The sequence below is a fragment of the Poecilia reticulata genome, linkage group LG18 (genome assembly GCF_000633615.1).
Source record: "Poecilia reticulata strain Guanapo linkage group LG18, Guppy_female_1.0+MT, whole genome shotgun sequence".
Classification (NCBI taxonomy): Eukaryota; Metazoa; Chordata; class Actinopteri; order Cyprinodontiformes; family Poeciliidae; genus Poecilia; species Poecilia reticulata.
Genome location: NC_024348.1, coordinates 8160107 through 8183619, shown reverse-complemented (window position 1 = coordinate 8183619; position 23513 = coordinate 8160107). Strand labels below are relative to the sequence as shown.

At 39.1% G+C, this 23513-nt stretch overlaps 1 protein-coding gene across 1 annotated transcript in view; it reads right to left on the bottom strand.

Annotated features, from left to right (window-relative positions):
* Nucleotides 1-23513, bottom strand: part of tnfsf10l (TNF superfamily member 10, like) — a 70557-nt gene that overhangs the window by 37468 nt on the left and 9576 nt on the right. Inside the window, exon 2 of the mRNA XM_008435340.2 lies at nt 1269-1418. Within this exon, the coding sequence (XP_008433562.1) occupies nt 1269-1418 (150 nt within the window). The remainder of the gene's footprint in view (nt 1-1268; nt 1419-23513) is intronic.

The window sequence follows — 23513 nt, the reverse complement described above, 5'->3', positions numbered from 1 at the left end:
AACTTGTAAACAGAAGATTTTTTAATGTCTTTTAAATGATAGAATTAATAAGAAGGTAGAGTAGACATAAAATAAAGACTCTTAGTAAAATATGTTGTTTTTTTTAATTCTGATGTGAAGCAACTTGAAAGAAAAACATTTGCGAATGTTTCTGGCTCTTTAAAGCCGACGCAGTTGGACGTTTCTGTAAGGTTCAGCGGCGCTTCCACAGATTTTCAACTAGCCCCATTTATCACAAATCGTGTGTGTGTGAGGAAGTGGGGAGTAATAGGTTGCAGATTTGTGAAAATGTGGATAGTCACTTCGCTGACAGCGACTTTTGGATGTGCTGCAGTTATTCCTGCCTCAAAATCATCAAATTTTACAGAGCAGAACTTTAATAGTGCATTTCAGCTTGTTATCAATCATCAATTGCATGCTTTTGTTCAGGATTAAACCTTTGCATTCTGCTTTTATTTGTATTTCATAAAGTGTTTCAGTGCATTTTGCACACTAGCTGCATCTCCATTACAAATTTGTGCAAAACTTTTTAACTTTTTATTTTTATTTTGATGTCAAAAAAAAATCACAATTTTGGAATAGCTGTGTTTCCATTAGATAAGAAATGTGATTAAAATCACACATGAAAAACCTTTTTCACATGATAAGTCATTAAAAATCATGGCGGTGACAGATGTAAACAGTTACATGAGATTATATTCACATTTTAGTCAAGGCGCTAGCAACCATTAGCTACCAGACAAGACATTGGCGTCCTATTGAGGCGTTGGAGCGACAAGCTACTTATACTTGGGAGCGGCTACAATTTTGAGGAAATTGTAGTTGACAGTTTCACAAGAGAGATATCAATTCAACAGTTTTTAATGACAAATTCAACTTGTGATGAACTGTGCAATGCCAGCAGACTTCTGTTGGAGCTAGCTGCGTGCGGTCCAAGAATGCAAATGCCTGTAAATGAGCACTTTGGTCCTGTATACAAACTGGCATATTGCGAAAAAACACAGATTTCGATACGACTGAAAAAATCCCACCTCATCCGAGCACAAAAACGTTTATCAAAAAATGTGAGTTCTTACAAAATTGGCATTTTTCCATTTAGCAAATTGATTTTTTTTGTAGTTTTAAGAGTCAATGGAAACACAGGTACTGATACACAAATGAAGGACGGGCATCCACTGGACTGATAACCGTCTTAAAATCCTTCCTATGAATCTGAGCCTTGATAAATTTGCTGAAATAGTCGAACAAAGGCCCCGGTGGTTCCCTACCTTTGAGATGTAGGCCTTGATGCCTTCTGCCAACTTGATGCATGGTTCCCCAAAGAGCTGGGCCAGCTGATCCGGGATGTCCTGGTCCTTGTCCAGAGCATTCAGTAAACTCAGGCACTTTAGTTCCTCTGTCACTCCTTGGCTACGAACCTGTATGGCAAACAAGGATGGGAAAAAATAATCAGCATGGGTACATATGAACCAAAGTTTAGAAAAACAAAGGATTAATGCCAGTCTTTCCTGCCTTTTAGCCAAAAAGCAACAAAATAATCTTTTAAATTTAAATTAAAACCAGCTAGGAACCACGTGCAGCTCCTCCCCTGCTCTTATACTCGAGGCTATTCAGCGTAAAATCCCTAAAGTATTCTCGTGCCCACATACTTTTCACATTCGTTTTAATTTCTGCTGAATCACTTCCAGCATCTCATCTGATTTCAAACAGTTGTCTTGCTTTCGACTGGCCTCCTGGGACAGCTGCGGACGTCACCGAGTTAAAAGCCCCTGATCCCCCGGTGTATCGTCACTCGCTGTGGACGGTCAGGGAGTAGCCTCGCTTCGCTGTCAATTTCCTTTCACATGTGTTTCACATTTTTCACTCTAACTTTGACGTTTCCTGAGCCCTCATTCTTGAGCAGATAGGAAGCAAAACACAAAGCAAAAACCCGTCAAGAAAACTTGACGAGATACCGCAATCATCTTAAACTACTAAAACAATCTTGTAAGCATGACTGAATGCAGGATTATTAGATTCTCAGATTTCATTACTTTAATTGATGAGTTTAGATAAAAGCCTTATTTTCCAGACTTCTTGTCCTTGCTCCATTTTCTAAATGACTAATGTCTCTTTTAATAATTTGATTTGCCAAACCACTTCTTGATGTATTAGACTTAGTGAAACATAAAAAAAGGCCTTTTTACAAAACATTTTGTTTCTAGAAAGCCTTAAATTTGGGTAGATTTATACTTTCGGCTCTGAAACTGGATCTAAGCACTAAAACTGCTCTTTTAAGAAGTCTTACAGGCAATAATAAAGTGCAGAAGTTCACAAATTTATGATTTACCAAATCTACATTTAGTTGGGGATAATCCATATTTTATTTGACAAGTCCAAGAGGTCTTGATTTTGGAATAAAGTTAGTCCAAGGGCAACAAAAAGCAGCGAAATGACCCAAATTCAAATATAGCTAAATTTGGCATCAGGTTGTTTCATTACAGTGGAACCATCAGATAACAGAACTTGACTGCTTTACAAGATGATCCACGGTAACATTTTATACCCAGAAAAAGTGGCAGAAAACAAGAACAGAAATACTGGAAAAGCATGGATTTCTGTCATCGGTTATGTAGGAACGTAAGTTTATGGTTAGGAGGAAAATCTATGAGAACCGAAATGGGTGACGGTCTTTGCTTCTGGAGCAACTTGATGTGCATGCGTGTGTGTATCCTTCAGGGAGGTTTTCACGGTCTAAAAGTCCGGCTAATGACTCTGTAACAAGCACTGATGACGAGAACGAGATTACGCTGCTGCACTCCTTCAACCCCCTGATTTAGTTTTATTAATTTCTTTCCACTTGACCTCTCTTCTCTAATGAAATGTTTTTCCTTGTTGTTTTTTTTGTGACTCTCTCGTCACCTTTCTTTGACATTTCTCTCCCTTTTACAGCAGTTTTTTCCTGTTATTCTTCCAATAATTGTTCATGATCAACTTGCTCCTGTAGAAGATGATAGTGCGACTTTACGAGAGTGTATGTATATATGAGGCCGAATGAATCGAGTCGCGTAAAGAGTTCACGGGAAGAAAGATTCTCAACATGTTGCATCCACTCTTTTAAAGATGACTCATGACCTTAACATTTGTGCATCTATTTAAGGACAGGTCATTGGGTTTAATTGGATACAGATGTCAGCTTGCAGGTCCTACGTTGAGTCACCTTTACTAAATTGGAACAACAATGTGTTACGGTAGGAAATGGGTGTCATTCTAAGTCTTTAAACTTTTCCTAGAAGAAGCAAAGACGTGAGATGGTTTGCCTTCTCGCACAGCATGTTCAAGAAAAACAACATTTATGGTGAAGAGAGCTTAAATCTTTTCTGGACTTATAGTTATTTAAGGGAGTATTGGGGCTTGGAGTATTTTTCTAAACTGTGGCAAGCAGTGAGTCCACACTCGAGACCATTAATTCTCTGAGACAAACAGTGGAAATTTATAGATACAGCAGAGCGAGCCTCGCTTTTAGCTGCCCCGGTTCAGTCGAGTGTTTACACCAACGTTTAAGTCTTTCACATGAATAAATGTCCTGAAAATGATCCCAGATATGCCTACTTATACATCATTATGCTGCAAAATAAAGAGCGTTGAGATCGCTTTTATCACTGTTGTGTGCTCGACACAAGATTCATCATTAAACTACAATTAAAATGTAATTTTTTTGGTTACGTAAAGAAGAAAAATGTCAGTTAGCTGATGTGATAAACAAAATGTTCCTCACATTTTGGTGAGGAACATTAAAAGAGACCTAAATGAATATTGAAGCACATTCCTCTGTCGGATGAGAGTCTCTTGAACTCCGTCGTGTTTTCACAAGGGCTTGCTCAGGATTACTCTAAACATACCAAACACAGAGGTGGGAGTATGAAGACTGAAGACTGAATTTTATGGATGCTGTTTAAATAGCTGTGCATTCGAACGTCTGAAAAAGGGTCCTGTGACCTGTGGAAACCAACAGCATAAAAAAACTAAGAAATATAGAGCTGCGGACTTTGGGGCACGGAGTAAGACTGATCTCAATCCTTCCTTCAGACCCAGCTTTCCTCTTGCTCACTTCTCCATATGTTCCCTACTGCACTGACACAAAGAGAGCACAGTAGGTCATCACGGATCATCTGTGTATAATCAGGACACTTCCCAAGAAAAACTGCTGACAGCGGAGTCTGGGCCGAGACACTCTGTCTATTGTGAGGGGTGCGATGACAGCTACCACCGGCTCGAGTGCTGGGGAGGTTCCCGCGTGCATGAGAAGATCTGAGCTGTGCTCTGCACAAGGAAAAGGAGTGTAAAACACGCATAGTTTGTTTCTGGTGACTCTGCCAAAACGCACTCCCCGTTTTGGTGGATATGGTTGAAAGCTTTATCGTTAATGAGGAATCTCTTTTGATGCAAGGAAAACGACAAGCTGTTTCTCCTCAAAGACCGTGGATGTATGTGTGGTCATGCAGGTAAGAGTGTCCATTAGGCCTTGACAGTGTGGATAGGGAGTGTTTGATCTATTATGGGAAACAGTCTAGCCAAAGTCGGCGTGGAGATAAAGGCCATTACTATCACTGCCCTCAGCTAAAAACAAGATTACAATAAACTTCTGGCTCCATTAGCGAGTACATACGAGGTCACAGGCTAAAGCAGAAAACATGGACAGACGCTACACTTCTATTCTTGGGATTTATTTTTGCACGATACACCTAAATATAGTCTGTCAAAAATATGAGAAAATGTCTTCGCTAATCTAGAGAAATGTCAGTAAAACGTATTTTCCTCTTCTGAATTTGGCTCCCAGCAGCCCCGGTTTTCTTTGGATGAAGCATCATCAAACTTTCCTGTTGTGCTGCTGTGTAGGCTTTTTCCTGCCAGTATAACACAGGCCAAATAACACAGGCTTACATCACCTCATTCAACTTTCAGACCCTTCTGAGGAGTCCAGACTCAAAAGTGACGAAACGGTTAATGTGAAGCTGGCTTAAAGCAGCAGACTGAGCGGCCCAGTGTTTAGATCTTAAACTGAAATGCAGCCCCATTACTCTCCAAAAAAAGGAGGCATTAGGCCCAATCTTATCTAAACTTTTATTATCTTTTAACAAGTTGGTGGGGGGGAGTTACCGTTTGTTCCTTGTTTGGCTGGCAGAGTAGCAGTACACCTTTTCAAACTAAAAACATTTTCAATTGTTTGGTGGCATTACAGCTTTTCAGTCCTACAACAATGACGGAAGAAGAAAGTTGTTAGTTGGCATCCTTCAAAAGCTGTAAAGCGTACAATTGGCTCTTTATCAAACTACAATACAGACCTGAAATAGCATGTCAACATTACAAATATATAAAGAAACAACAGCCTTAAGTGAAAATGTTGTGGTGGCTAGATGTAGCTAGCTAGATGTAGCTAGCTAGCAATTCAGACCAGACTGAAGTTGTAACAAATGCTGTAGAAAACTTGTTAGTAGCAGTCGTGTGTCTGCACTTTGTTGTTGAAATCCAACGTTTTAAAAATATGCTGAAAGTAACAGAACCGTGCTACGTAATGTCCAGTGGTCAGGGTTACATCCAGTACATTAGAATGGCTTTAAATTAAGCTAGTACCATTGCATGCTAATGCTAATATGAATATAAGAACAGGATTGATTCTGTGTAATTTATGTGTTAAATGTACAAATGGTTATATGTTTTTTAATTGCCATTTTTTATGGTCTCAAACTTTCTTCACTGCTAAACAGAGTAACCCTAAAAAGGTCCTGAACCGGGATTTCAAACCCGGAAGTCTGTGGTTCTGTTTGTGTAACTGAGACAAAAGTGAAAAGTATGGTTTATAAATGACAAATACTTTTGTTTTGTATATTTCATTTGAGGACATTTTGCCTGCATCATTTTGGTTAAAATTAGTGAAAATCTTGCCCTCAACAAAGTGTCCATCTGAATCAACCCCATGTGTTAATAAGGTCCAATTTGTACTGGGCCACACAAAATAATTTCAACACCCAAACTCTATTGTTATTCTGACAAATTGAATTTTACACATTTCATTAACTAGTTTGATACTTAAAAAATAAAGCAAAAAAAAAAAAAAAGGCTAATGATGTTTAATGCATTAACAATTTATTCAAAGATAGGGATGAGATCATTTTTTTTGTCAATAAGTAAAAGATGACCAAGCCTACATTTCAGTCTCTTTTTTTAAGCTAAACTAAAGGCACCAAATATGGACTAAAAAGTGATGAAGGTATTTCAGTCTGAGCTGAAAGAGCCACAGAAAGGCCCATGGATGTCCAGCGTTTCACAGGTCGGCTAAGAAACATAAGTTTCATCTTAACCTTAGTGACCTGAGCAAATATATTGTTCACTCATTTTGCCTTCGATTGAGTAAAACTGTTGGGAAACAGAGAGGAAAATGTGAGCTATTTTGTAAGCCGGTGTTGACATGCAGGCCTCCAGAGAGCGGGGGGACTGAGCCTTTGTTGCCCTGACAGCGTCCATCTTGGGAGTCTTCGGAGGTTTGAGTCAAAACTTCCCTCTCTGCAGAGTGCTTCTCTGACAGCAGTGCATCTGCCAATCTCAACTCCTCCCCGCCAATTCCTGAAGTTGCAAAATCCAGTATCGTTGAGGGAGCAAGAACAGCAATTGGAACAAATCGACGTGACGACTAAAGTCCAGCCTGGGCAGAAAATTGTTTTAAGACCTCGCTTTGTCTTTGTGTCTTTTTGGAAATCACTTCTATTGGATTTTGATTAATTGTTCTTGAACTCCATGAAAAGTCTGAAATTTTACAAGCAAACCACAATGTACTTTGGAGTTCTATTATGTATATATATTTTTTCAAAACACATTAATCTTGTTTAATTTTTTTTTTTTTTACACTGAATATTCCCAGTGTTCTTGTCCACACAGCAGTGTGTTTTAATAGTGTGATGATCCACATGATTTGGACTTCCCTTGAGTTCTGAGCCATAAGTCAAAGCTTTCAAAGCCAAAAAAAAAAAAAAAAAAAAAAACAGGAAACATGAAACCCCCACAGACATGAAAAATGACGTAATTCTATTGTGCAATTAAACAAAATGAGATGCTTCTCTGGTCAGATGTCAAAAAAAAGAAAAAGAAAAAGGAGGATTGAGTAAGAGTGTCAGTAAATATAATTATTCACGGGAATTAGCGCTGACCACAACGCCCCGAAGTGTCACGCCAAATTAGATCCAGCCAAACCTTTCAGGTTTTTTTAGTTTCACAGTGGAACAGCTGAGCACTCGGGCCGTAAGGTGTCACTGCGTTCATCAGAGAGATTGGAAAAAGCCGTCTCCGCTTTTCGCACACACCGCTCCATAAGGTCGACCTAAACTTCTAAACAGTTTGCGTGTGAGGTCTGCAGAAATGCTGGCTGACCTTTTCCTGACCCTAGACCTGCAGACGTCCTTGACGGAGAGAAGGTTGGTGGTGAAGATCCTTTCTGCAGAACTAATTGTTCTTTGAAATTTGGCCTTTCCTGTTTTCTAGTGAAGCCAAACCGCAGTGATGGACGAACACAGGAAAAACTGAAAAATGTAATGGAAAGTTCTCACAGGAATCTTTATTTTTATTTTGCTAACATTAAAATAAAACAAGAAGAAATGACACAAAAGTAATCGCTGAGAAAAGAATGTTTTGCTAGCACTAGTCGTATGCCTTAGCTTGCTAAGGTTAGCATCCGATTTGTAGCTTCTCCACATTCAAAGTTACTTCTACTGGTCAAAACTGAAGTTAAGGAGTTTAAATGCACTTTGCTTAAACTTTTTACTTTGAGGAAAAGCATAAAAGCAGAATTTCAGTGTGAGAACACTGTGTAACTGCATAAACGAATGTAAAGTACCAAGACTAGCCGCCAACGTCGTTACGAATCGCATCTGCTTTAAATCTTCCTTCTGGCTCTGTTTGTCAGTGTGTGAAGCATTATGTGGTCTAGTCATTCAAATTTTAAAATAGTAACGCTGGTCAAAACCACAAATCCCAGCTGGATGTGATACCGCACACTGATATCGGAATGAAGATTGTGACTCGATGATGATCAGCTTGACTTGAAACTCTTTTATCGTCTGTCTCAGTCGATACAAGAAGACAATATTGTGCAGCGTCTCGTTGGGTGAGCTGGATGTTTTGTTACGCACTCTATTAATTTCCAGTAACTACACCTTTACACATGAGAAGTAAATAACTAAACATGGTATTATGTATTTAACAAAGTATGTTTTTTTTTACCAAAAATTGAAAAGGAAAAAACTGAAATTCTCATGTGTTGATGAGGTTGAACAGCTGGGTTCACTAATGTGACTTTCAACATCTTTGTCTCATCTAATTTTGGATGGGATTCATTGATTGACGATAGATGGCCATAAAATATTAAGGGTAATAAATATCAGAATGCAGATAAACAATGTACCCAGATTATGCAACAAATAGACAAATAACCAGATTAATTTCTGAATAATCTTAACAGAGTAAAATCAATGATTCCTCAACATGTAAAAACTTACAGTTGTAAATATAAACATTGTAAAAAACAGAAGAAACACTTAGTTGACGACAAAGATATGAGCCTTTATATGTTAGCATAACTCACCTGGTTTCTGACTTTGTAAAATTCATCCCGATTCAATGTCCTGAATATATAAATGCAAAGTGAAAGCAGATTATATTTACTTTTATTAAACCCTTATTGAAACTGAGTTTCAGTCAAATGAACTTAATCTTGAGACGTTTACAGGTCATTAGTCATCTCTGCTCTGATGATTTCTGCCTGATTTTAACCTGGCTGTGTGTCAGCTGGCAGCTGGTCAGTTTCTACAGTTTCCTGTTGATGCATTTCTTTAAGATCTAGAGAATTAATATCTACTAATGTCACTGAACGGCATTATTTCTCCAAACAAACCCAGACTGTTTTACATTGGACCTTATGTCCTGAGCTGTGCTGAAAATACCAAAGTAGCTAAAGTTGCTCTGAGGCACCGTTTATAAAATAAACTAGAATATTTCTGTCCAGCATTTACATCCAACAAGTATTGCATTCAGACATCCCCTAAAAGCCAAGAACAACGAAAACATTGGGGGAAAGAATGCGTCGTGATGTCAGAACCTCATGTGAAATCATTTATGCATCTCCTTGCGCTGGAGATAAAGCCCACGATGTTGTGCTTTGGGGAATAATCGTCCCCCGCAAGAAACACTCATACGCGGACTTTTAAGCGATCTACCTGAACGCACTTCATTTCTCTGTTCTTTGCCAGAAAACATGCGGTGCCTCATATCTGTCCGTTCTGGTTTGACAGACCGGGCTCCGGAGAGAAATCCTGATGCCGACTCTCAGGAAGGAGCAAACAATGCTGCACTGTTCCCCCCTCTGCGCGCGGGCATGTACGTATGTATTATGTGTGTGGCCTGTTCTCGGTGTGTATGTCCACCAGTGTATCGGTGTGTGTGCGTGTGTGTGCGTGTGTGTGCGCGCTTGGCTTTTGCAGGACACCGAACCTTGAAAAGAATATCTCAGAGGGCCACTTGGAAAAGCCGGCCCTCATTTTGTGTTTCTATGTCTGTGTGCGTGGAGTTCCTTGGCAGTGAAGGAGTCTCATTTGAGAGGATTAGGAAGAGGAGAAGCAGCCACGTAACTCAAATCCAGCGAGGCAGAGTTCTGGAACCACAGCGGGTGTCTTTTGGAGGAGAAACGGGAAGATCGGGGAAGGAGAGAGTTTGCCGTTAGTGACAATGCTCTCCATTCTCCGCAATGAAACGAGTAAGGCGGGGAGCAAAAGGGCGAAACAACAGCCGAGACCTCATCCCGTAAATCACACCGAGCAAACAGGGATGCGGGGAGCGAACAAATGTGCAAAAGTATCGCCCAAACAAGATGTGTTAAGTAACTTGGTGTCTCAAGCAGAAAAGTACTTGGCAAGAAAATTAAGACATGCGTGAGGTACAACTGAAACTGACTGTCAGCTTGAAAGGTGCCTCGTCTGCAGGCCGTAGCATTGACGCAGAACGCTTTTAGGTTTGCTATTTTGTAAATAAAGTGAATGAGTAAAGTGAAGTTGGTAGTTAAATATCACCACCTTCCCAGAATAATGGTATTTAAGAATTTAAGAAGGTGACGATACATTTAAAAAACAATGTATGTAAAACAAGCTACCTACATCAAGTCCAGGAAGATTTGACAAGTTGTAGGATCTTTAATCAATGGCAGCACAGAGTTTCCCAATCCAGTACAGTACTTTGTTTGTGTTGTTTCATAAAGATAAATGTGGGTATTTGATTCAGGAGCTGCTTTAGTGAAAACCCCCTGAACCCTGAGATGATAGAAACCCGGTGGTTTCTCAGTCCGGAAAGAAAAGGTAACTTTAACTCTGAGTCAGTGACTCAAAAGTAACCCACAGATTCAGTTACGGTGATAATTAATTCAGAGAACATAATCTGCAAACTGGCAGGTTTTCCTTGAACTCAATAGTTTCTCTCTCAGACTCCACCCGTCCTGCTGAGCCTCAGACACACTCGTTTGTTTCCAGTCTACATGTATCTTTCTTAGGGATTTAAACTGACAGTTTCACTATTTTGGTCTGAGATTCTGTTGTTGTTCCCTTGCCTGATATAGAGTTTGTATGAAATTGAATGAATCCTAAAAGTAGTGGAGGGCTTTTCAGCAAGGCAGAGAGACAAATCAGCAAAATTCAGACTAAAAATGGATGAGTTGATCCTTAGGATGCAATATTATATTAGGTGCTATTAAACATCTTTGCTTTTACAAGAGGCCATTAAGTTTGTCCCGTCTTTCAGCTGAATAACATTAGCTCTACTACATGAGTTACGGTAGCTGAATCTGCCCAAAAAGCTGAAACATGTGAGTTCATTCTGCGTAAAATTTTCAGGTTTGCAGCAGGCCGTTAGTGGGGCAAAATTGTCAAATTCCCAACTTCCGGGATAACTGGAACGCCGCATGAAGGAACAAAAGTTTTAATTGCAAATCAAATCAATGGAAAGTTTCTCAATGTGCTTTTATTAGGATGCATTGTGTTGTCAGTAATGAATCACTGTGAAAAAGACGTGATGTAGTCATTTGTCCCTCCCACAGTCTTATGAAATTGGGTCATTGGGTCACACTGACCCCGCGTGTGCTTTTGCAAGATTTGTGTGTGTGTGTGCGTGTGTGTGTGTGTGTGTGTGTGTGCGTGCGTGCGGTTCCGGGAACTGACGGTCTGACAGGATACCGCCCCGCTTCCCCACAGTCTGACTATGACGTCTGCCATGTTCCTCCTGAACATCGCGCTAAGACCGTAGGACAATAAAAAAAAAAAAGCACAATTCATTTGTAGTCTGTGCACCTGTAGTTAGCAACAACTAGCTAAATTAGGCCAAACCACTGATTCAAACAAGTAGCTTATTATTTTCTTTCTGTAAGGAAGAAACATAATTTATTGCCCAAGCAACTCTCAAATAATCACACAATTTGGTTGACGGGCAAACGTGAGTTGGTTTAATTTGAACCGCTGCGTGTGTACGGGTTTGCCCACATGAGTTTATGTTTTTCTCACTTTGTCATCCCTGCAGGGCTTCAGTGTGCTTTTGGCAGACAGTCAGTGAGGATCTGACATTGATTTATTTGTTGGAGGCAAGTGATTCATCCCTGTTGCATGTTCAATGACCGTCGGCTTCCTCAGCCCTCAGTCATGCAGTGGAGCAATCGAAACGAGCGTTGGCTTTGTTTAATGTGCAACAACGGATCCCCTCTTCCTCCTGCACTTTGCCAAAACAACAGTACATACAGTACATATCAGCTCCTATGGGGATGGGCTTTATGAGAGTTTCACTGATAACAGTGAAGGGGTCTATAAAACTCTGGGATCACGCAACCACATCAGTGCTGGCTGTGCTTCCGCTGTCCTTAAGTAAGAAAGTACAAGACAGTTAATCGGGAATTGAAACAAAAATGTTGCACAGTGCTTATTGTTGCAGACTTGTAGCTTTCAATTTCATATTAAATTCATTCTCAAGTCTGGAAACACAAGAAAGCCCCAGCCCTGTCCTGAAGGTGTTTGTCAAAAAGCCCCAAAACTGATCCCTCGCTCCCAAATGTGAGCACTTCTGCCTCTACGACTCCATGACTCACGTATTTGTTTTCGATTGTCTTCGGTGTTTGGTCTTTGCGAAATTCCCCGGACGACGGAAACAACGACCTCAAAAAAATGCCAATCTCTGGACTCTGTTTAGGTAAAGGTCTTCCTTTCTCAAAACTATTCCCCGATAAGACGAACTGAAAGTGAAACTGGTCAAAGGTCAAAATCATGACTCATTCAATGAGACGCAGAAGTGCAAAAACTTTGCTGACTTGCGAATAATTAACAGGACACTTTTTTCATCAGTATAGAAGAATTATTGGCTTAAAACAAGCTCCTATAGTTTGTTGAAAAGTTACCTTTAAATTAGTTTTATATTATTTCAAATGAATACATTTGCACTCGAAACTAGATTAGAAATACTTTGTAAGATTTAGTGTTTTTTGAAGTGTAATAGTGCTGATGATGCATTCAAGAAAATTATTTCATTTTAATCCTGCAATTGCCTACAACAGGATTGCAGTTTTCTTAGTTCTTCCTTTCAGCTTTGATTTCACTCTTACCGAACCAAACGCCTTCATAAGGTCGATTTCTGCTTTCAGACTTAAATGAGGGCATGCACTGTTGAATGGGTACACATTAAAAAGTTGCTTTGATTGCAACTTTTTGGAGTAATTTAGTAATGGGGATGTTTTTTTCTTTCTTTCCACATAATTACAGTGCAATAATATGTCTGTGTAAGATTAAGCATGTGAATTCAAAGGACCATTACGTGAAATTAGACACAGATGGATGTCACATAATGGCCTTATGGGCAGAGCAGAGCGGAGTGTGAGAAGACATTCCTACCTCCGTACATCACACTGTGTTTTACTGCTGTATTTTTTTTTTTTTTTTTAGTGGCCTGGACCGTTTTGAAGGACTTGAAGCTTTTGCTAAAAAATGTTCCGACTATTATTGTTATGACCGTAGCATTTCCATTTAAAAAATATTCTTCTTCTTCTGGTCAACAACAACTCAAAGCCTGAAGGCGGGCTTGAATTTAGCTGAGTTGGGTTCCTCCTTTGTGAGTTTGCTGCAGGTTTCCTTTTGTCACTAGGAATGCAGAATGTCAACTAACAAGCATGTGCTTCTGAGACCCGTGGAGCGCTAACAGCCGATTGTTTCACCTGCCAAGCGCAACGCCAAGTCATGCAATCAGGTTTTTTTTTGTGTGTGTGTTTGTGTCGACGTTGCAGGCGGGGGTTTGCATGAGCTAATATTCGTGAGAGTGTACACAACCCCGCAGCGAGACAGCAGAAAACCACTCCCTGCTCGTGCATGTGGGAACGATGACCTTTCTTTGTGAATTTTGCCCCTTTGGATTTCTTCCAGTTTAGAGAGTTTAAAGACATACAAAAGCAGGGTGGAACCTGCCTGCTGTTTCTTTATTTCTGTTTTAACTTCCTTCTTGCTTCAAACAATTAAGAATGTCACTGTTTGGGGGAAAAAAGGAGCTGCTAAGATTTGTGGAGATAAAGATACAGACACTGTGGCTCCCTTTGAGTTTATGGCGAGGTTTTGTTTTATCTAACTCGGCTACAACGAAGGTTAGCTTTTCTTTCGGGAGTTGTGTTTCTGGCTCCTGATATCACTTAGGCAATGGTGGAAAAGGAAAATGACAAAACGAAGGATCAGTGAGAAAAAATCAGGTCTTTCCAGTGTGCCTCTGTCACCTGTGTTCTCACACTGTGGTTTCCAGTGAATCAGGGCGAGAAAGAGAAAGTAAGCTGTCGAGATTTATCGTTCAAGTCAAGTCAAGTCTATTTCAGTAACAAGGTGGCTCAAAGTGCTTTACATCATTGTGATGAGCATCAAAATCATCACAATCCAATTGTGAAGCAGTGAACATTACATTTTGTGCAAAGTCATCATTAAAATCATGAAGCAAATACACATCAAGTATGTTGATCAAAGGCAACTGTGTGCTACAAGGTTCTTCTTTAGGTCCAAAGATAATAACTTTGGATTTGTTTCTGTTCGGCTGGAGAAAGGTATCACACATCCACACACTGATTTGTTCAGTGCTTGATGGATGGTTTCAGCCTGCCAGTCACAGCGTAACGTAGAGCTGTGCATCATCTGCGTAGCTATGGTAGCTAATCGTATTTCCTGTTATAACCTGAGCCAGTGGGAACAATGTAGAGATTAACCAGGGAGGGGTCCCAGGATTGAGCCTTGGGGTACCCCACAAGATAGCAAAAGATGCAACTTATCATTTATTTTAAGATTAGGAAGAGTTTGTAAACACACCATTTACAACTTCTCTGATAGGACATGTGAACAACATCCAATCCACAATATCAGATACAAGTATAAAACTTACTCAAGTGTATCCGGTTTATTGCAACACGCTAAAACTGGATCCCCAGAAAAGTTCACTAAAGGTCATGCATTTAGTGTGGATAATATGATACATGAACCATAAGACGATACCCAAATGTTGGGTCCAAAAGGACAAGACGGCATCTCTTCACATTCTATCTACAGTCCGCTTTCCCTGTGGTTCTTTATCTGTACCTGATCACACAGGTTTTCCCAGAGTTCTGGGGTTCAAAGCTGAGTCAAAAACTGTGTGAATTCAAGAACGTACCGGTAAGGGTCATGCGCTCTTCCCCTGTGCCTTTGCATTGCCCCAAGGGGTTCAGACTTAAATGAGAGACCCTTAACATTGTGATATCCCAAATGCCAGCTGTCCCCCTCTGTTAACCTCACTGCTACATGTAGCAGAATGCAAAAATCACAGCAATTATTAAAGCTCACTCTCTCACCAGACGACCCGCAATTGAAAATGCGTGCAGCGGCTCCGACGTGGCATCCGATCTGAACGGACACAGCTGGAGATCGTTTATCTTCAGGGTGTGTATTTAACCAAATTAAGATTAACCAGAACATTTTTTGCCTCAGCAGATCAGGACAAACTCAAGAAAATATTTTTCCATTATGAATCCTGTTCGATTAAGTGAAGTGGATGGGAAAAAAAAGGGGGGCAGGAGAAACTTTTAAAGCCTAGTTGAAAGCAGATGCTAACTCAAGGACACACAGTGGATGTGGTGAAACGCCACTAAGATGATGTGTGTCCCGCGGGCTGATTAAGAGGCCTGTGGGTGGGCATGTTTGTCATTTACAGTAAATGTGGTTATGTATGGAGGTGATGACAAAGCATGACTCAAGACAGACCTCTACACGGACATGAATTGCAGCTGACTAGTTTGTTTCAAGACAAAAATCGCAGCCACTTCGCGGAGGCTGAAGCCCCTTACTTTTAGAGTCGTGTTGCAGCTATTGTTTGAAAGAAAGGAGAAGGTACTCGGGCAAAACTGGGACGACAAACAGAGTTTGTATGAGAAACGTCTGCCTGCCTGTCAGCCTGAGAGAGAGAGAGATGTCAGCGTCAGCCACAACAAACACTCAGTGGACTCTGGGGATTTTACTTTTCACATTCCTACTGAAACCTCTGCAGAAGGTCTGTGTTGTGTTTACAAGTGCTTGGATTACAGATGTGGAGATTAAACCCGATAGCATACCTTAACAACTTTCTCCTTGAAAAGCTTTCAGACATGAGTTTACGCCTGAAACGAGGTGAGGGTAGAGTATTGCGAAAAATAAACTTGGTGGTATGGAGAACGTTTCACAGTGCAAAGCAAAAATAGACTTTCTTTTGTCCTATTGGAGTTCCTGGTTCAGAATCGCTAGCGTAGCATATCAGGCCTATAGCAATAGCTGTATTTTTTCATTTTTGCCTGAAATGAGGTTGAGGGTAGAGTATTGCGAAAAATAAACTTGGTGGTATGGCAAACATTTCACAATGCAAAGCAAAAATAGACTTGTAAAAGAGAAAGTCTCCTTTGTCCTGTTAGTGTTTTTGGTTCAGAGTCACTAAGAGAATCGCTAGCATAGCATAACAAGCTGTATTTTTCTAAAGCAGGTCAAATGTACATGACTCCCCAACCAATGTCCTGGTCATTTTCAACAAAGTCTTGGCTCAGACCGTGCTGACCTTTGGTGTCACATCCTGGTATTCCAGTTGTAGCGCCTACATCCACGGGTGGTTGATGTGCTGTAGGAAATCATTGATCGGGGAGGACTTTTTCCTGAATTAGTGTCTTCAGAGAGCACGGTGCGTCTTGTGTGACCTTCTGGTTAGTTGTTTGGGCGTGCGTATATTTTTAAGCTCTGCTATTCTAATCACATTTATCCAAAATGCCACCTGAATTGCTCTCCTATCAATGATTGTCTTGTCTCTTAAAACTTTAAACTTTGTTGAGGGATTGAGTTGATGCATATTTTTGATTCTTAAATTCCTTCTATAGTGAAGATAAAGAGTGTGCTTTCTTTTTAAGGGGCAGTATTATATTACTTTTTTTTCTTTTTGCTTTACATCATGTTATGATGTTATTACCTCATCCAAACACACCTGAAGTGTTGCCTTGATTCTCTGATGAAAGAAACCACAACTTCATTAGTCTACCACTTTCAAATCCCAACACTTTATCCTGATTCAAAACAATATCTGCAAATAAAGTCACACTGCATGTGTTTAGTGTGTAATATTTCTCAGTGATGGCTTATTCTCTCAATGACTCTTCTCGACAGATCAGAGAAGAAAAGTAGATTTATCCTCAAATGAAAGCTAAATGTGTTTCATTTCGGTCATGGCTTGTGTTATTCCAGGAGGGTTTGATAGAAACTAGATCTATTTTTTTAATTTAGATTCAAAGCCACGTCAGTGAGACAGCCATCAAGGCCTCCTCTCCACAGCTGTTCTTTGTTGACTTGCTGTAACTTTGCCATGCGACTCGACCGGTTACTGTTACCCTGCAGAAATTGCTCAGAAACATCTCAAATATTTCACGAGGTGTTGAGCACTACTGACGCTGCCAACTTGCACATTTGCCAACTTTTAGGGGCCAAGGGAACCTGTTAGAGACTCAAGAGGGATTTGTTGTCATTATTATGTTTTCCTTGATTGTTCCGAGAATCCAGGCTTGAAAGGGAAGCTATTAAAGTTTATAGATCTTTCTCTAAATGAGATGATTAGTGCTGAGAGCCGAGTTGGAAACATTTCCTGGATGTTTCTGTCTTGTGAAAGATCAAAAACAGAAAAGCAAGTTTATTAAGAGTAAATGTCTTGCATTGCGTACGTAGCTTCCTCTCTGTCTTTGTTTAAAATCAGATTAAACGAACGGCTAAAGCTAACGGCCACTCCATGAGACCGAATTTGATTTTTTTTAACGATTTTGAAACGACTCCCATCTCAAAAACAACTTTTATCTGTTATGCAGTTTGCATTGGAATGTTACTTAGATACCAGAGATTTTTTCAAACTTTTAGAAGCAACTTTGTGTGCAAAAAAAAAGACAAATGGACAAAAATAGATAATCATCGTAACCAATTATTCCAACCAGAAACTCTTTTGCATACTAATTAAACTGACATTTGGTGTTGCTTCCAACCCTACACAGAAAAAAAGAGACCACAAGCTCAACTTCAAAAAATTGTGTAAATTTGTCAGACATAATCGAATTAAGTCTGCCAAACTTTCTTTATGTACATTTGTTTAACATAAGAACTTAATAAACTCAATATATTTATTGGGATAAACTGAATTTGATTACTTATAACAAATTAGTGTAATTTTTAAAGTTGAATCACCTGTTGTCTTTTTTTAGTGTAATGCTCACATAAACCTGAGTAACACTTAAAACTTGTGCTGTTTTTAGACAGTAGATGTCCACTCTGATCTTGAACTAAACTAGCATAACGGCTACTAAACTGATCCACCCTCAGCCTTTGGGGCCAGCCAATTATGACACAACGAATAAAAAGACTTATCACAGGGAAGATATAAACTGATCATTTTATGACACTCTACTTTAAAAAACTCTCTTTATGAAGGCGATTTTTCAATACTCTTTACTCACAAATTATAGCTGTATTTTAGATTTTTTTTTTAGCCTTTATCTTGGAAGTTTCACAACACATTTCAGAAATGAATAATACGAAATGATCCGTTTGATTATGAGCTCCCCTAGAGGAAAATCAATGTAACTCTCAAAGTAGAAGCCGAAATATGTAAGCAACGGTTAAACGTCTGGAGGTTTCTTGTTTTCGCTCCCTGCTTGTAATATTTTTAAAGCTCCGGTCTGATATTGGAAGCATGCTTTCATAATAATTCTAGATTTTTATCTATGTTACAAAAGGCTGAGGCCTACGCATCCATTTCTGGAAACAAGACTTCTGTGCTTTTCTCATAACCAGTACAGTATGTGTCTCGTCTGCCTCTCTGCCAAATGTCTGAAAGGAATTACTCCGTTTATTTGGATATGAAAAACAAAATTCAAATTAACCCAAAAATTAAACACCGAAAATGGCAATTCGTGGAAAACGCAATCAGTTCTTTTTGTGATACACCACCGTGTCGGTGCTACAATGCTGCCATGTGGAGTTTGTACCCGCTCGTCGGCTGTATTTTACAGGCGAAGACAGTTAACAAAAAAATGACAACATGACTTTAAATCCAAGACTTGAAGGGAAGTTTTGACTTACTACCCTTTTCGCCCCGAAGCTGTTATTACGATATTCCATTCGGCAGCTGCACACGGAGCCAAACGTGTGCTCAAAGGTTGATTTTTGGATGACTTATGTTCCTGCATGTCCAAACACCTTAGAAGCTCCTAAAAATGTGGAGTTATTTCAAGAGACATACGGCCAAAAATTTCCTTCAGTCCAGAGACTCTGAGAGAATGGGACAACAATGACCAGAGATTTTGTCACTTTTTTTTTTTTTTTACCACTAAAAGCTTGTAAGGGGTTATAAACATATTTTTTTAAAATAAAAAGTCAAAACCAAAATGTTTTTTATTAGCAAGAAGGGACGAGGCCAACAGTAAGGTTTAGTGAGAAAACCATCATGGACAAGAACTGGAGAAGAGATTTGGGAGAGATTAGAGTGAAAAGCATTCAATGGTCATTTAATTGTTACATTTATGCGATCTGACAGGCAGCTCTTATTACTGAGTTCAGAGTAAAAAAAACATAGAATTAGAAAGAGAAAATGCCTGTGGACATGTTCTGGCTGACTCTAACAAGACGTCTTTCTTGTACCAGGACAAATCTCCATTTTCAGGCTGGGGTCATGCTAACCCAGTAACACCCTATAATGACATAAAATCCAGTCTAGTTTTTATTAGCTGTTGCTTGTCATTAGCTAGTCTTATGCTAAGTTTCCACTGTTGTTTACAAGTATACATTCAAAAGGTGGGAAACAGAAATGTACATACATTTATAAATATTTCCAATACAACCATACTGTCCCTGAAGTAGAGTAAATATTTGTTTACAGCGTAAATTCAGAGCTAGCATTTTGTCTATGTTAGCTTTAGTGTAGCTGGCACGGGATGTTATTGAAGCTAAAATGTTTCATCACCAGAACATTAAATTCTTTGGACACATTCACCAATGTTTCAACAATGACAAAAGTATGAAATTGCCAAATCTTACCAAAATGCTATCAGCACTGATGGTGGTTCACTCACCTCAGCTTGGCAGATGCTTGAAACTAAAAACTGAAATTGATAGGTAAACCTACTTTCTGATTTATTCACTTAATAGTACAACTTGAGACCACTTATGAAGCATTAAATCACAAAACTAAACAAAATAAAAGGAAATGTTCACATCTAGTCAACAGTAACACACTCCATCTTGACACAGTGGAAAACTACAGTAAGTGAATCCCAATATTAATGCACCACTACTACTTTGGCCTTTGTGACAGATGTTTTTCAACGCGCTGGCAAACATAGCAAGATAAGGAACATTGTGACAACAGGTTAAGAATTAAGTCACCAGCAGTGAATAACGTATTTAATTTATTGGGAGTGACAAATCTTAAACAGAATAAACATGTTTAAAGCAAAACAGCAGCACACTTTTAAAAATTCCTTTGCCAATTCTCTGTAAGACTGCACCTTTAGTTGTGGTTCGGTTGTAGAAGACTTTCCAGCAAAGAAAAGCAGCTTCTGTATATGTTTACAGTAAGAATGGGAATAATTTGGTTACCACAAGATGAGGGCCATGTGGACCAGTACAAGAGAGGAGGTCGGTGAAAATGGATTGAGCAGAGCTGCATTTCATTGTAGGAGGTCCATGCAGACGGTTTTCCATGTTTCACATTAAATAATGACTTCCATCTGTTTCTTGAACTCTGAAAATGGCAAGGATTTTGAAAACTAATAGATAAATGTTATAATACTGTCAAAGTACACTGCTTTCCAGAAATAAAGTAAAGATTATACATTTTTTAAAATATATTTTAGACATTTGTTTTTGATATTCTTGGACTTGTCCACTTATTACTACCACACGTTCTAGAAGGCCTGACGACAAAGATGAGCAATGTTTGTACTTTGACACACCCACCGTAGCGAGTATTGTTGCTAATCTAATCACGTTTCTTAGCAGGATTTGCTCCTATTCTTCCACCAAACATTCAGGTCCTGTAAGTTCATCTAGTCATCTCTCTTGACCTACTTCTTAGAAATCAGTTCACTAATTGCTGACAGTATTTAGGTCAAGAGACTTTTAAAAGGATGACAAAGCTTATAGCGTCATATTTAATTTGTATGCCAAGGTACGTCATTGGTAATTCAAGTTACTTTATTGCAAACTGTGAGATTTAAGATCTTTATGTTTTCAAAATGCATTCTCTCTTTCAATGACTATTTTTCTTTGAGTTTGTCCTGTACTACAAAAATTATTAAACTAAATGGATTCCGATTTTCTTTTAAGTTTGAACTGATGATTCAGAACTTTTTGAAGGATAAAAAACATAACAGCCAGAGTTCATTAAATTTTTAAAAAAACAGGGTCAAAGATCATCAGTGTACACCTTGTTTCTCGATTTAGATTGAAATCCAGAGTAACCTCTCATCAAGCTAGTTTGACTAATTGTCCAACTAATATCAGCTTATTATGAAATCACTTTATTCTAAACTTTTAGGTTTCAAAATCCTTAAATATAGGCACAATAAGCATAAATATGAGCAGCACAAATAGCTACATGCTAGATGGTGTTGCATATGTGTGCTCACTGCTTTTGCAAACACTGACTAGCATTTATTAGCACTTTATTGCCCCGTTAGCTGAGCAAACACAGTGATATTACACAGTATTAGCTGAGTGACACACAAACACAGCTGTGGCCACGTCCTAATTAGCATTCCAACATGAGAACACAAATGTCCTGCGTTATTAAGCTAGCCTAACCAAAACCTTTACATGTGTCTGTGAGTGTTGGCTTTCTGTCCTCAATTACATGGTGCGACGCACAGCAGCTCATGGCTCTCCGGTTCTCTTTGACTTTACAGCTAATCCTCAGCTCGACCCTCTGCATTGTTCTTCTTATTCGACCTCGGTCCTTTCTTAAAGCTCCAGTGTTCAGGGGCTTTATGGGAATTTTTCTGCTGTTTGACAGAAACACATTCCATTTTATTATTATTGTTGTTTTTCTACCTCATTTGTTGATACGACTTTCACGTCTTTTTCTCAGTGGGGCTTTTAAAGCCACAGGGAGCTGCAGTGAAGTCCATGTTTCAAGATTTTGTTGTGCACTTCTCTTTTATCAGCAGAGAGAGAGAGAGAGACCGACTGGACGGGAACGACAAACAGCAAAGACGATGAAAAATACCTAATAAAAAAAGAAGCCAAGCTATATAAACACTGTGAAGATTTTAAAAACCTGAGTTTGTTTAGTCTTGCATGGTTGATGCAGCATTTCACTTATTTTCTTTTTTACAATGAAAACAGCTAAACTTTCCCACTGGAATAATACATCAACAAAAACACTGATGGTCCAGTTAAAGGGGTCGTGTTTTAGCTGTAATGTTATGCATTTTTGTAATTAATAAATCTAAGACTGAATGACTTTATCTTCATAATTTTCACTATTATTACTCATAATAAACTCGTGAAATAAAAATTTCTATCTCCCCAATTGTTGACTGGAAAGACAAAAAGATATTTGACAAAACAATAAAAAAGACTATAAAGTAGTATTTTCAGCAAAAAGTTCAAAAGCTTTGCAGAGTCTGAGTAAAATAATGTAATCTTGACTTTAGAAGAACCCCAATTTAAATATGGACTTAAGAAGGACTAGTTAATCCTAAAAGTACTGATTCCAACACATTTTACATTTAATATTATTTTGTGCTCAACCAAGAAGTTTGTTTCTCAAAATAGGAGCGGCACCCCTAGAAAGATAACGCAAAAGGAGAATTAATAAAGTAAAACGGTTTTATGTATATTGACTTGAGGGACAAGTAAAAAAAAAAAAAAAAACGTAAACAATGGAAAAAACTAATCTTTATTGGTATTACAGCACTTTCCATGATAGATCTGTTCATGGATGGTGGTTGTTTGGAGGGTATTACATGGTGGGTTTAATAAGGACTTTAGGTAACCCAACCATCATCCTCCTCTGTCACTGCTTTGACTGTTTCAACTCCCTGGTCCTGTTTCTACTCCAAACTCCCTCTCTTCTCTCTCCTTCTGATCCCTGATTTCCGTTTTATCCTCGTCCAAATGACCTGGCTACACAAACAGGGAGCATGCATGCAGGTCTTTGCCTGGACACTGGGCTGATTCTGGTGCAGACCAAAACGTTGTCTTTTTGAGGTTTCAGTAACTTGTATCGCATGACTCTGGAGTTTCAGTTAGGTTAGCCAAAAAGCTGAATTGTTGATGTACTTTAGCCAGCTGACATCGGTTTTGGCCTTGTCATTTTAACTTGAGATGCAGAGACAAGACACAAAATGAAGCCAAATGGATCTACCTTTCACCTTCCTTCAACAGTTATTTATACATAATCCTCTTGTTTCCTCGTATTCCTTTTTGAGGGATTTCGCCCTCATAAAACACTTTCCATAATTTTTGATCGGTGTCCAGGGATCTCTTTAGAATTCAGATCATTAGTTCCTCTTACTATCTACTTAAAAAAAATCATTTTAAAAAAATATTTGCATCACTCCTGAAAAATCAGTCCCACCCTGGAGCCCTAAAACTGACTGTAACTCGATTCTGTGATGTGGACCCTTAATCATAACACACAGAGACTACGGGGGGGGGGGGGGACAGGAGGAGGAAAGACAGGCAGAGAGAGAGAGAGAACGTTGTGTATTTTGGCTACAGTTTGTGGTGTATGGGGGATTATTTATTAGTGGCTCTGAATTAAATCTAAATATCTGGAGTGACAGATTTTATTTTGCTCCAAAATGTTCTCTAATTACCAATATGAGAGGGAAAGATTTTACTGTTCCCAAACCACACACACACACACACACAGGCACACACACCCCCACACACGCACACACACCCCCACAC